Below are 14,399 nucleotides of genomic sequence, written 5' to 3' on the forward strand. Positions count from 1 at the left end.
TCTACCTCTAGCAGATATAAAACATAAAGCAGTATAAAATCCAAATTTTAAGCAAAAACTCATAGCGGCCATTATTACAGAAAAATACCCCAAATAAAGCTTTAAAATAATAAACCTAATTAAATATGAAACAGTAAAAAGGAGTCGTGTGGTAACAGCTGAGTCCTCCGCCGCTCCGATTCGCCTAAGTCTAGGGATTACCTGAATAGATGAATCAGAAGGGCGAGTTTACGAAAACTCAGTGTGTAATCCCTGCATAAACAAGCAGACAGTATGTAATCATAGTCTGGGCCTAAGCCCATTTCGATAACAGTTTCAGTTTCAGTTAGGGCCTTAGACCATTACAATACAGAATCAGTCATGCATTTGGGCCTTGGCCCATTACAATATCAATACTCAGTACAGTAATAGATATGCAGTATCAAATCCTACCCAGCCAACCTCTACACTCCAACTCCGTCCAACCCTACACTCCATGTGGGGATATAATCAACCCACTCATCCTTACACTCCAAGTAGCACCGAATGCGACACTAGACAGTAGTTTGAAGCTGAGCTGCCAGTAATTTAGGCTCAAGGCCTTTCAGTACACTTCCTCCGAACAATATAACCCCACCCCAATGCAATGCAATATACATATATGACATGCTAAAACATAATATCATGCATAAAATCAGGGCATACAGTATCAAACCAGTGGGACATCATCATGTTTAATAGCATGCATAATCGTATCCGTCATACAGTCATTTCAGTCAATTAAGGGTCTAGGTAAGCTTATCGACCCTATAATAGGTCCACATTCGACTTGGGCGACCCGTGCAACCTTAGCAGTCAAACAGTGAAAATGGGCCCACGGCCTATGTTGCATGCCCATGTGGGCCCACACGACCCAAAATGGCCTTGGCCATGTGGATCACACGGCCTAACCCCAATATTCCCACACGCTCATGTGGTTCTCCCGTATAGGGCCCATGCACTCGTGTGGCCTACACGGCCCAATTCGGCCTGGCCCATGAATCGCACATAGCCAGCCTCGTCGATCACACGCCCATGTTCAATCACACTCGTCAGTCCCATTTTTCGGCTTTTTCGTCGACTAGCATTTTTAGTGATGGATTACACACCTAGTACAGTTTTTGGTACGCACACGCGTCTAAGAGTAAAAGCACCCTACCGCTCCAAACGATGTAGCCTACGATTTCAAAATTAGACCAAGTTCGTTGCGATTTGTTGTAATCGAATACATCCCATGTTGAACCGGAATATCAACTTAAGGTAGAAGTCGACAGAAAATTGAGAATGAGGGGGAGTCAAGTATTCGGCCAAGGGAAAACAGAGAAGAACCAACTCTATTTTTCCCTTTTCAGAGAGAAACCACAAATTAAAAGTGAAGAAAGAACAAGAATTCGGGAAAGGTTTTAAGGGAAAAGAGAGAAACTGAGGTTAGTAAACCAACGAAAAAAATGAATCGGTAGGGATAGGAAATTGAAAATCGGCTGCACAAGGGTAGTGTTTGAGAAAGCAACCGGAGACAAAAGTAGGAGTTTGGGGAGCAAATAATTCGGTAGAAAAAACAAGACTAAGAAAAAATGGAGAGAAAGCCAATCCCTAGCCGAAATTTTGAGAGAAGAGGAAGAAAACGTATTCAAATTCGGCACTAACTCTTATCATATCCCTAAAACTTCTCCTCAAAATCCTCACTACTAACCCACCATAATTCCCTCAACAACCAAAACCAACCCTTATTCAAACACTTAAGAATTTCGGCTGGACCAAAATACCTACCCGACACAAGTAATAAAATAAAACACTCCATTGCACACACCAAGACTCGAACTTAAGACCTCCAGTTTTTGCCACTCCACTTAACCACCAGACCAACAGTCCCATTTTGTCATGTTTTACCCACTTTTAATCAAAAGCCTACTAAACAAGAGCAAGGCTATATTTAAACAAAAACATAAAATTATGCTCAAGTCAAGGCTTGAACCTAAAACCTCTCAGACACACCTAATGCACTTAACCACTAATGCAAACAGTTAGTTGTGTCACAAACATACGAAAATAAATATAAGGGATTTTTGGGGCATTACAACTCTACCCCCTAAAAGAAAACTTCAGCCTCGAAATTTTACCTGATCAGAACAGATGAAGATACTGTCGACGCATTGCATCCTCAAACTCCCACGTGACCTCCTCAGTGCTATGGTTACGCAAAAGAACCTTAACTAGTGGGATGGATTTTCTTCTTAAAACCTTTATATCTCACTCCAATATCTGAACTGGCTCCTCCTCAAAGGTCAGATCTAGCTTAACCTCGATTTCCTCAACAGGAACAATATGCATGAGATCAGAGCGGTAGCGCCTCAATATAGAGACGTGGAACACGTCATGAATTCGATCTAACTCTGGAGGTAACTCCAACTAGTAGGCAACCAGTCCTACACGTTTCAATATGCGGTAAGTCCCAATAAACCTAGGGCTCCACTTGCCCTTACGACCAAACCTCAATACCTTTTTCCATGGCGACACCTTGAGAAAAAGAAAGTCTCCTACAAAATACTCAATCTCTCAATGCTTCAGGTCAGCGTAGGACTTCTGCCTATCAAATGCTGCTTTCAGTCGGTCCCAAATCAGTTTAACTTTATCCTCTGTATCAGAAACTAGTTCAGGGCCCAGAACACGCCGCTCGCCCAACTCAGTCCAACATGAAGGTGTGCGATACCTACGACCATATAATGCCTAGTAGGGTGCCATCTGAATGTTAGACTGATAGTTGTAGCTATAATCAAATTCTGCTAGCTGCAAGTAATCCTCCCAACTGTCTCAGAAGTCAATCACACAACTTCTCAACATATCCTCTAGTACCTGAATCACCCTTTCTGACTGACCGTCAGTCTAAGGATGGAACGCAGTATTGAAGTCCAATCTTGCACCCCGAGCTTCATGTAGCTTATTCTAGAATCGCGACGTGAAGCGAGGATCATTATCAGATATTATCGAAACTGGTACCCCATGCAGTCTCACTATCTCAGACATATACAGTTTAGCCAGCTTCTGCAGAGAGTAGTCGGTACGAACCGGTATGAAGTGGGCAGACTTGGTCAATCGATCCATGATGACCCATAAAAAATCCTTCTTAGTAGGTGTGAGGGGTAACCCACTAATGAAGTCCATAGTCACTCTCTCCCACTTCCAAAGCGAAATCTTGATTGGCTGTAACAAACCTGAAGGTAACTGATGCTCAGCCTTAACCTGTTGGTAAGTCAGACACTTAGCCACAAATTCGGTAACTTCTCGCTTAAGACCTGGTCACCAATATAACTCACGAAGGTCGGGGTACATCTTACTTCTACCAGGATGCATAGCATAGGGGCTACTTGCACCTCTCGCAATATAGACTGCTTCAATTTAGTATCTTTTCGTACACAGATTCTCCCATGGAAATGAGGCACCCCTTTACTATTTAGTCCAAAATCCTCGGTATTCCCTTTCTCAACCTGTTGGAAACGAAGACCGAACGACTCATCCTCTATCTGTTTACCCTTAATCTACTCTATCCACGTCGGTTTAACTTGAAGTTCAGCCAACAGACTACCATCATCAAATAAACTGAGCCGAGCAAATATCACCCTCAGGTCAGTCATAGCTCTACGGCTCAGTGCGTTGGCCACCACATTAGCCTTACCAGGGTGGTATTCAATAGTACAGTCGTAGCCCTTAAGCAGCTCAATCCATCTACGCTGCCTAAGATTCAACTCCTTCTGAGTGAAGAGGTACTTGAGGCTCTTGTAATCGGTGTAAATGATACACTTCTCATCATACAGATAATGCCTCCAGATTTTCAGTGCGAACACCACTGCGGCCAACTCCAACCCAAGTCATGTGTTGGATAATTCACCTCATGAGTCTTAAGCTGAGGAGATGCATGCGCTACCACCTTAATCTCTTGCATTAATACACATCCCAAACCGACATGTGATGTATCGCTGTACACAGTAAACTCCTTTCCAGACTTTGGTTGTATTAGAACAGGGGCCTCCATCAGTTTAGACTTGAGCTTCTCAAAGCTCTCTTGTTACGCATTAGTCTAGTTAAACGACACACCCTTACGTAGCAGCTTAGTTAAGGGTGCGGTAATCAGAGAAAACCCCTCCACAAATCGTCAATAATACCCTACAGTCCTAGAAAACTATGGATCTCAAATATAGTCTTAGGCTGCTTCCAATCCAAAACAACCTCAATCTTTCGAGGATCGACTCTAACCCCTCAGCAGAAACCACATGTCCCAAAAATGTTACTTCACGTAACCAAAACTCACATTTACTAAACTTGGCGTACAATTGTTTCTCTCGTAGAATCTGTAGAACCACTCTGAGGTGTTCATCGTGTTTATCCTCAGTTTTCAAATACACCAGTATATCATCAATAAATACCACTATGAACCAACCCAGATAGGGCTGGAACACTCGGTTTATCAGATCCATAAAAGCTACTAGTGCATTTGTTAGCCCAAATGGCATCATTAGGAACTCCTAATGACCGTACCAAGTCCTAAATGTTGTCTTAAATACATCAGTCTCCTTAACCCTCAACTGATGATACCCTGATCGGAGATCAATCTTAGATAAAATCGAAGCCCCTCGAAACTGGTCAAACAGATCATCTATCCTCGGTAAGGGGTACTTATTCTTGATGGTCAGGTTGTTCAATTGACGGTAGTCAATACACATACGCATAGATCCATCCTTCTTTTTCACAAACAATATTGGTGCTCCCCAAGGAGGCATAGTAGGATGAACCCACGATCCAGTAACTCTTGAATATTGGCCTTAAGCTCCACAAGCTCTTTTGGTGCCATTCTATAAAGGGCAATGGACACCGGAGCTGTACCAGGAAGGAGCTCAATCCCAAACTCTACTTCACGATTCAGAGGTAACCTAGGTAGCTCTTCAGGAAAAACATCCAAAAACTCCTTAATCGTCCTGATATCCTTAACTGAAGAATCCCCTGAATCTGAAACACTGATGTAAGCCAGATATGCCTTACATCCCTTACGAACCAACTTTTTGGCCCTTAATGCAAAAATCACATTCGATAAGTAGTTTTGATACTCCCCAATTACGATTACCTCGCTATCTTTCGTAGTTCTCAGTACAACCCTTTTCGTGGCACAATCCAAGCTCACTCGGTGCTTAACCAACCAGTCCATTCCCAGTATTAGAGCAAATACCCCAAAAGGCAGTTCCATCAGATCAACTAAAAAGATAGCTCCTTGAACCTCTAGAGGAACATCTCTAAACAGTTTGTTAACCCTTATTGACTACCCCAACAGACACAGTACAGTGACCTCACTCGTAGTGCTCTTAACCAGTATACCCAAGTTTTCAGATATGGTACAAAGCTATATATGAGTGAATGGATCCTATATCTATCAGTGCAGTATATAGTATATTATAAATAAAGAACGTACCCGTAATGACGTCCAGAGCATCTCCATCCTCTCAGTGATGAGTAGCATAAACTAGAGCCCACTGTCTCTCCTGAGTATGTCCAGCACCTCTGCCCGGTGCTCTTTGACCATGACCCAAACCATTACCACCTTTGACCTGATCCTGGCCTCTCAGTGGCTGATGAGCTACTCTTGGTGGCTGTGCAGTATTATTACCCGGAGCTTGCATCTGATCAGACCTCCGTGGACACTCTTTAATACAGTACTCAAGAGAATCGCACCTCAAACATGCCCTAGTTCTTTTCCAACACTCGCCCTAATGGCGCCTACTACAGTCAGAACACAGTCGTTGTCCAGTAGCAGCAATGGGAGCCCCAACTCTGATCGGCCCATCAACTCTGGCCTTTTTCATAGGCTTCTGAATGGAACTCGAGGGCTCTGAATCCCTCTTATTCCTACATCTCTTTCTATCACGATTCTGGCACTCAGTGCGCTTTACTTCCTCGGTGATCTTTGCCATTTCAACCAATGCAGCAAAGTCTCGCTCTCTCTGTGGAGCTATCAAAACCCTCGAAGTGAACACATCACTCGTACTCAGTCACCACCATACTTCACGCATAGCGGCTCAATCTTAGAAATTTGGCCTCATACTCGGCCACCGATCTATCTCCTTGAATCAGATTCAAGAACTCTCTCCTAGGGTATTCACATAGCTAGCCCCCACATATTTCCCCTAGAAAGCAGTCTTAAAGAAATCCTAGGTTAGTTTTTCGGGCTGAGTGCCCTCCTTAACAGTGAGCCACCACTGATACGCCTCATCACGTAGTAGCGATACAACACCCTTTAATTTCTACTCAGGGGTGTAGTCCAGGTCGTCCATAATCCTTTCTGTGGCATCAATCCAGTATTTTGCCACATTAGGGGTAACTCCAAGAATACCCTAAAAGCTCAAATTCAGATTAGGCGGAGTCATTCAAGAACCGCCCACGGCCTCCACTCGATATTGTGCCCAGCGACCCTCTCTAAAATCCTTAACATGGATTGGGACAGTGCGTCGTCCCCAGCCGTATAATCATGAGACCTAGTTTCGGTCATAGGCAAATCCAATGTCTCACTAGTTTCCAAATTAGGCAGATTACCAGATGACGAAAACCCAACTCGAACACCTCTACGGCCTCTACCACGACCTCTTGTACCCCGTCTACGACTACCTCTTGTGCTTATTATGTATTTGTGTTTAATCTGCATTAACAGTTTTATGCATCAGTTTACAATTTCAGTATTTATTAACAAATATCTTATGAGAGGCAGTATCAGAAGTGTAAAGTTTGTTTTCTCCCAACGCAATGTCTATCAGTATCTATCGATTTTACTACAGTATTAGTATATACTAACTTGAGTGTTTTTTTGTACAATCTACCTATAGTAGTCTCAGTTTGTACTATCTATAGTAGTTTCAGTATCAAGTTAATTTCAGGTTAAAACACATAAAGGCTTTAGAGAACTTACAAGATCGGCGCCGGAGACTCGGTGTACCACACATTCAGTAAAAGTTGTTTCAAATCATTTAGAAATCAGTGCTTTAAAAACTAAATTTTAAAACCCAAATCCACAGCCTAGTTTTGCAACCTGGCTATGATACCACTAAATGTAACACCCCAAACCCGACCTGGACGTTATGGCCGGATCTGGCAATGTCACATGATAGTGTGTTTGAAAATCGATGCTCATGTTAAAAACCCGTAACTTTGCTTAAAACATTTTTCGTTTAGATCTCGTCGTTATCTTTTATTAATCCAAAAATAGTGATTTTTACTCAGTCGTTAGTTTGCAAAATGTTATACGTTATGGAAGCTTTTTAAAATAGTTTGTGTTCTTGGGGGTATTTTGCTAAAACACATGCATTTCTTTTAAAAACCCGTGTTTTATCTACCTCTAGCAGATATAAAACATAAAGCAGTATGAAATCCAAATTTTAAGCAAAAGCTCATAGCGGCCATTATTACAGACAAACGCCCCAAATAAATCTTTAAAAAAACCTAATTAAGTACGAAACAGTAAAAAGGAGTACCGTGGCAACAGCTGAGCCCTCCGCCGCTTCAGTCCGCCTGAGTCTGGGGATCACCTAAACAGATGAATCAGAAGGGTGAGTTTACGAAAACTTAGTATGCAATCCCCGCATAAACAAGCAGATAGTATGCAATCATAGTCTTGGCCTATGTTCATTTCGGTAACAGTTTCAGTTTCAGTTAGGGCCTTAGCCCATTACAATACAGAAGCAGTCATGCATTTGGGCCTTGGCGCATTACATTATCAATACTCAGTACAGTAACAGATATGCAGTATCAAATCCTACCCAGCCAACCTCTACACTCTAACTCCGTCCAAACCTACACTCCATATGGGTTTCTAATCAACCCATTCATCCCTACACTATAAGTAACATTGAATGCGGCATTAGACAGTAGTTTGCAGCTGAGCCGCAAATAATTTAGGCTCGAGGCCTTTCAGTGCACTTCCTCCGAACAATATAACCCCACCCCAATCCAATGCAATATACATCTATGACATGCTAAAACATAATATCATGCATAAAATCAGGGCATACAGTATCAAACCAGTGGGACATCATCATGCTTAATAACATGCATAATCGTATCCGTCATACAATCATCTCATTCAATTAAGGGTCTAGGTAAGCTTATCGACCTTAGAGTAGGTCCACAGTCAACTTGGGTGTCCCGTGCAACCTTAGCAGTCAAACATTGAAAATGGGCCCACGGCCCATGTTGTATGCCCATGTGGGCCCACAAGCCTGTGTGGCCCACACGACCCAAAATGGCCTTGGTCATATGGATCGCATAGCCTAGCCCTAATACTCTCATACGCTCGTGCTGTTCCCCATGTGGGGCCTACGCACCCGTGTGGTCCACACGGCCCAATTCAGCTCGACCCATGAATCGCACATGGCCAGCCTCATCAATTACACGCCCATGTTCAATCAGATGGCCTACCACATGAGCAGTCCTAAGCTCGTGTGGCGTCGTCAGTCCCATTTTTCGGGTTTTTCACCGACTAGCGTGTTCGTGATGTGATTACACACCTGTATAGTTTTTGGTACGTACACGCTTCTGAGAGAAAAAATACCCCTACCACTCCAAAAGATGTAGCCTACGATTTTGAAAGTAGACCAAGTTCGTTGTGATTTGTTACAGTCGAATACAGCCCACGTTGAACCGAACTATCAACTTAAGGGAAAAGTCGACAGAAAATTAAGAATGAGGGGAAGTCAAGTATTCGACCAAGGGAAAATGGAGAAGAACCAATGCCAATTTTCCCTTCTCAAAGAGAAACCGCAAATTAAGAGGGAAGAAAGAACAAGAATTCGGCAAAGGTTTTAGAGGAAAGAGAAAAACTGAGGCAAGTAAACCAACGAAAGAAAACGAATCAGTAGGGATAGGAAATAGAAAATCGACAGCACAAGGGTGGTGTTTGGGAAAGCAACCAGCGGCAAAGGGAGGAGTTTGGGGAGCAAATAATTGGGCAGAAAAAACAGGACTAAGAAAAAGTGGGGAGAAAACTAAACACTAGCCGAAATTTTGAGAGAAGAGGAAAAAAAGTATTCAAATTCGGCACCAACTCTCATCATATCCCTAAAACTTCTCCTCAAAATCCTTACTACTACCCCACCTTAGTTCCCTCAACAACCGAAACCAACCCTCATTCAAACACTTCAGAATTTCAGCTGGACCAAAATACCTACCCGACAGAAGCAATAAAATAAAATACTCCCTTGCACACACTAGGACTCGAACTCAAGACCTCCAGTACTTAGCACTCCACTTAACCCCAGACCAGTAGGCCCATTCTATCATGTTTTACCCACTTTTAATCAAAAGCCTACTGAACAAGAGCAAGGCTATATTTAAATAAAAGCACAAAATTCTACTCAAGTCAAGGCTTGAACTTAAGACTTCTCAGACACACCCAAGACACTTAACCACTAAAGCAGACAGTCAGTTGTGTCATAAACATACGAAAATAAATATAAGGGATTTTTGGGGCATTACATTATTAGTTTTTCAAATGTTGAAGCTGGCAATGACGTAGTAAAAAGATCTGCTAAATTATCACTAGAACGAATTTGGTGAACATTTATATCACCTCTTTTCTCAAGATCGTAAGTGAAGAATAATTTTGGCAAAATATGTTTCGTTCTGTCACATTTGATATAACCACTCTTCAATTGAGTTATACATGTTGCATTATCTTTATATAAAATAGTAAGCATATTTTCCTATAAAGGTAAATTACATATCGTCTAGATTTGTTGGGTCAATAATCTTATCCAAACACACTCTGGACTTACCTCATGCATTGGAATTATTTTTGCATGATTTGAAGAAGAAACAACTAATGTTTGCTTTATTGAACGCCATGATATGGCATTACCCCCATATGTAAATAAATATCTTTTTTAAGTTCGACCTTTATGTGGATCCGATAAGTATCCAACATTAGCATAATCGACTAATAGGGATTTTGAATCATTTGAATTAAATAACCCCATATCAATAGTCCCTATGAGATATCAAAATACATGTTTAATTCCATTCCAATGTCTATGTGTTGGAGAAAAACTAAATCTTGCTAACAAGTTTATAGTGAAAGTTATATCAGGTCTTGTGTTGTTTGCAAGATATATCAATGCCCCTATGGCACTTAAATATGGTACTTCAGGACTAAGAAACTCTTTACCATCCTCGCAAGGATGAAATTGATCTTTATTCACATCTAACGATTGTAAAACCATCGGAGTACTTAATGGGTGTGCTTTATCCATCTAAAATTTCTTTACTATCTTTTCCATATAAGTTGATTGATGAACATGAATTCCATATTTTAAATGCTCGATTTGTAAGCCAAGAAAAAAAATTATTTTTCCAAGATCTTTCATCTCAAATTCTTTCTTTAAACAATTTACTGTATTTTGGAGCTCTTCAGGAGTTCCAATAATATTTAGATCATCAACATAAACAACGATTATCACAAAATCTGATCCAAACCTTTTTATAAAGACACATGGGCAAATTGGATTGTTTTTGTAACCTTCTTTTAACAAGTATTCACTAAGACAATTGTACCACATATGTAACGCCCCAAAATTCTTATTTTTGTTATTGTTAAAATGTGACACAATTGTGTATCGGCATTTGTGGTTAAGTGCTCTAGGTGAGTCTAAGAGGTCTTGAGTTCAAGCCCTGACTTTGGAAAATTCTAGTATGTTTCTGACTTAACCCCTATTTCTGGCTAATAGGCTTTTAATTAAAAGTTTGTAAGTACTTACCAGAATGGCTTGCTGGTATGGTGGTTAAGGGGAGTGTTGGTGGGCAAAGGGTCAGGAGTTCGAATCCTTGTGTGAGTGTAAGGACAAATATATTTTTATTTGCTCGTGAGTTGGAGAGTTTGAGTTGTATTGGAAATCTGAGTAGTGGGAGTTTGGTAGAGACAATTTAGGGGAGTGGATTTTGGGGTTATCAGATTTTATGAGCATTATCGTTTCCTTTTTGTAAAATTTTGATTTTCCCAAAACTCCCCGCCTTTCTGATGCCATCTCTTATCCCTTTTTTCTTCACCTTTTTTTCTGTTGTCAAACCTGAATTCTTTTCTTTCCATTATTCTTTCTGTTTCCGCTCTTTTGTTGGCTACCACACCTTCATTCCGTTGGGACAATTTTCGTTGCACGTTCTGGTAAGTAGAGTTTTTGCCCTCTTTAACTTACGATTTTTTCCAAATTTGATTCGGGGGTTTGTGACATTTACAGCAGCATCTCGCGTGGATTAAGGGTCTTATCGTGCTATTGCGTAACCAACTGTTTCAAGGTGCTGGGGTAAGCTTTTCATCGCTTAAGGGATGTGTTTCTCGTTTTGGATTTAGTTTTAGTTCGATTGATTAACTAATAAATTGAGTAGAATTGGTCAATTATAGGTTTTGGAGTGCTCGAGGATCATTGTAGCATCAATCGATGCTAAGTGTGTACTCGAAACACAAAAATAAGGGATTTGGTGAAAAGCCGATATTGCTTACTGTTTGGACAGGAGCAGTAGGCTAATTTTTTAAAAATTACCATAAATTGTAGGAATCGAGTTAGAGGATGAAAAAATAATGGGATTAAAGATATTTGAGTCTAGTTTCTCATAGAAGAAACAAAGTAAGCAATAGAATTTCATATTATGTGATAATGGAATTTTAGTGAGACAGGGTCAGAATGATTTTTGAATCCCCTGTCCTAACTTTCAAAAATTATTAAAAATTTTATAAAAATAATTATGGGTTATATTTTATATGTTTAAAATAATGAATGAGTCTATTTTCAAGATATACAAACAGAAACATCGTCCAAAATTTGTACAAGAAGATGATTAATTTTTAGTGCAGAAAGGTCGAAATTACTAGACAGTAGAGTATGGGAAACTATAAAGAATAAACTGTACTTACTGGCTAAGACAAAAATTCTAAAACTTTTATGGCAAGAAGATATCTGAGTCTAGTTTTAGGAAAAATTTGCGAATCTTAACTCAGAAATTTGTAGCTTAAGATACAAATAATTTAGTAACAGTGACTCAAGTAGACAACTTTGAAGGATTATATAAGTAAATAGTGGAAACACATATGAATAGTTATCTAGAATAGGTTACACTAAAATGCATCACGAGGCCAAGGCCAATTTGGGCCATGTGGGCCACACGGGCGAACTTCATGGGCTCGTAGGTCCATTTTCACTGTTTGACTGATAAGGTTACACGGGTCGCCCAAGTCGACTGTGAACCTATTGTAGGAACAGTAAGTTTACCTAGACCCCTAATTGACTGAAATGACTGTATGACTGATATGATTAAGCCTGATGATGTCCCAATGATTTGATACTGTATGCTCTATTTACATGCATGATATTATGTTACAGCATGTCATATCTGTATATTGCATTACATTGGGTTAGGGAATTATAATGTTCGGAGGAAGTGTACTGAAAGGCCTCGAGCCTAAGTTATAGGTAGCTCTACTGCGAACTACTGTTTAGTGTCGCATTTGGTACTTTTTGGAGTGTAGGGATGGGTGGGTTGATTATATCTCCACATGAAGTGTAGGGTAGGATGGAGTTGGAGTGTAGAGGCTGGTAGGATTTGATGCTGTATATCTGTTAATGTAAAGAATATTGATACTGTAACGGGCCAAGGCTCAAATGCATGACTGCTTCTATATTGTAATGGGCTAAGGCCCTAATTGAAACTGAAACTGTACTAAAATGGGCTTAGGCCCAGATTGCGATTGTCTTCTGACTGTTTTCTTTATATGTGATTACACACTGAGTTTTCGTAAACTCACCCTTCTGATTTGATTGTATAGGTAATCCCCAGACATAGGCGGATCGGTGAGATGGAGGACTCAGCGGTGGCCACACGACCTATTTAGTTCGACTTAGTATTTAATTATAAATTTGATTTTATTTTAGGGTATTTTATTGTAATAATGGCCTCTTTGGATTTTTATTTTAAATTTGTGGGTTTTTTTATTGTTTTAATTTACAACTGCTCGTAGTAGGGATAATTGAGTTTTCAAAACGGATCAAACATTTTAACAAAATTCACACAAACATGCAAACTATTTTGAAAAGCTTCCGCAATAAGTGACGTTTTGAAAATTAATATTGTTTTGAAAGAGAATAACTTTTGAACACGAATCACGTTGAAATTGATCGACACGTCTTGGAATTAAGCATAAGAGAGTGTAAAGAGGTGGTAAAGATGAGAGTTTTTTGACGACAACTCATTTTTCAAAAAACACTACCACGTGACACCGCCAGATTCGGCCATAACGTCCAGGCCGGGTTGGGGGTGTTACAACATACATCTAGATTGTTTTAATCCATATAAACTCTTCTTTAATCTGATCGAGCAATTTTTCTGAGAAACTCTATATCCTTCTGGGATTTTAAATCCTTTAGGGATTTCATATAAGTTTCACTATCAAGTGTACTATACAAATAGGCTCTAACAACATCCATTAGATGCATGTCAAGTTTTTCAAGTACTGCCAAACTAATAAGATATCTAAACGTGATTGCATCCATCATAGGAGAATATGTCTCTTCATAATCAATGTCGGGATTTTGGAAAAATCATTGTGCTACAAGTCGTGTTTTATATCTTACAACTTCTTTTTTCATTTCATTTTTGCATAAATACCCATTTATATTCTATCGAATTTACACCTTTAGGTGTTTGGACTACAGGTCCAAAAACCTCATGTTTAGAAAGTGAATTCAATTCTGCTTGAATTGCATCTTTCCATTTTAACCAATCTTTTCTATTTCTACACTCCTCAATAGAGTTGGACTTAGGATCATCATTTTATTTTTCTACTTCAATAGCAACATTATATGCAAAACTATTGTTGACAACTATATTTTTCCGGTTCCATCTTTTCCCCGAAGTAACATAACTTATCAAGATCTCTTCGTTATCATCATTTTCAGGTACCTGAATCCCTTCTGGGAATTTATGATTATGATTAGTTACACTTTGGCCTCTTCTTGGGAACTTGTCTCCATAATATAGTCACCTTGAGTATTTTCTCTTTTCCTTTTACGAGGATTTTTATCTTTGGAACCAACTGGTCTTCCACGCTTCAGGTATGGATTACTTTCTTTTGTACTAATAGTTTGCCCTATTGAGATATCAATTTGTATTGGAGCATTTTTAGCTGGTATGTGAGATTTTGTAATTCTCTTTAGGTCAGTAAATGAACCTGGCAGTTGATTGGCAATGTTGTGCAAATGATGACCCTTTTAAATTCTTGTTCACATTGAATTGTAAGAGGATCTAATTGAGATAATGATGATCCATTCCATGTAATTTATTTTACCAGTTGTATTTTCTCTCCC

General features: G+C 39.8%; 1 protein-coding gene across 1 annotated transcript; it reads right to left on the minus strand.

The window, feature by feature from the left end:
* Positions 1–2,268: 2,268 nt before the first annotated feature.
* On the minus strand, positions 2,269–4,048 carry LOC128041064 (uncharacterized). Its single transcript, XM_052630373.1, has 5 exons — positions 3,905–4,048; positions 3,579–3,746; positions 3,354–3,503; positions 3,016–3,258; positions 2,269–2,427 (listed from the first exon to the last, which is right to left on the minus strand). The coding sequence occupies exons 1-5, from the start codon at positions 4,046–4,048 to the stop codon at positions 2,269–2,271; spliced, it is 864 nt and encodes a 287-aa protein (XP_052486333.1).
* Between the last annotated feature and the right edge of the window lie 10,351 nt (positions 4,049–14,399).

The sequence above is a fragment of the Gossypium raimondii genome, chromosome 5, assembly GCF_025698545.1.
Source record: "Gossypium raimondii isolate GPD5lz chromosome 5, ASM2569854v1, whole genome shotgun sequence".
NCBI classification, from domain to species: domain Eukaryota; kingdom Viridiplantae; phylum Streptophyta; class Magnoliopsida; order Malvales; family Malvaceae; genus Gossypium; species Gossypium raimondii.

What these genes read in the sequence shown, in the direction of transcription:
- LOC128041064 (XM_052630373.1), bottom strand. Translation starts at nt 4,048, where the DNA reads ATGGAGGCCCCTGTTCTAATACAACCAAAGTCTGGAAAGGAGTTTACT. An exon ending in TGCTATGCATCCTGGTAGAA is followed by an intron (nt 3,259 to 3,353) that starts GTAAGATGTACC and finishes ACTTACCAACAG; the next exon opens with GTTAAGGCTGAGCATCAGTT. An exon ending in AGATAGTGAGACTGCATGGG is followed by an intron (nt 2,428 to 3,015) that starts GTACCAGTTTCG and finishes GTTGCCTACTAG; the next exon opens with TTGGAGTTACCTCCAGAGTT.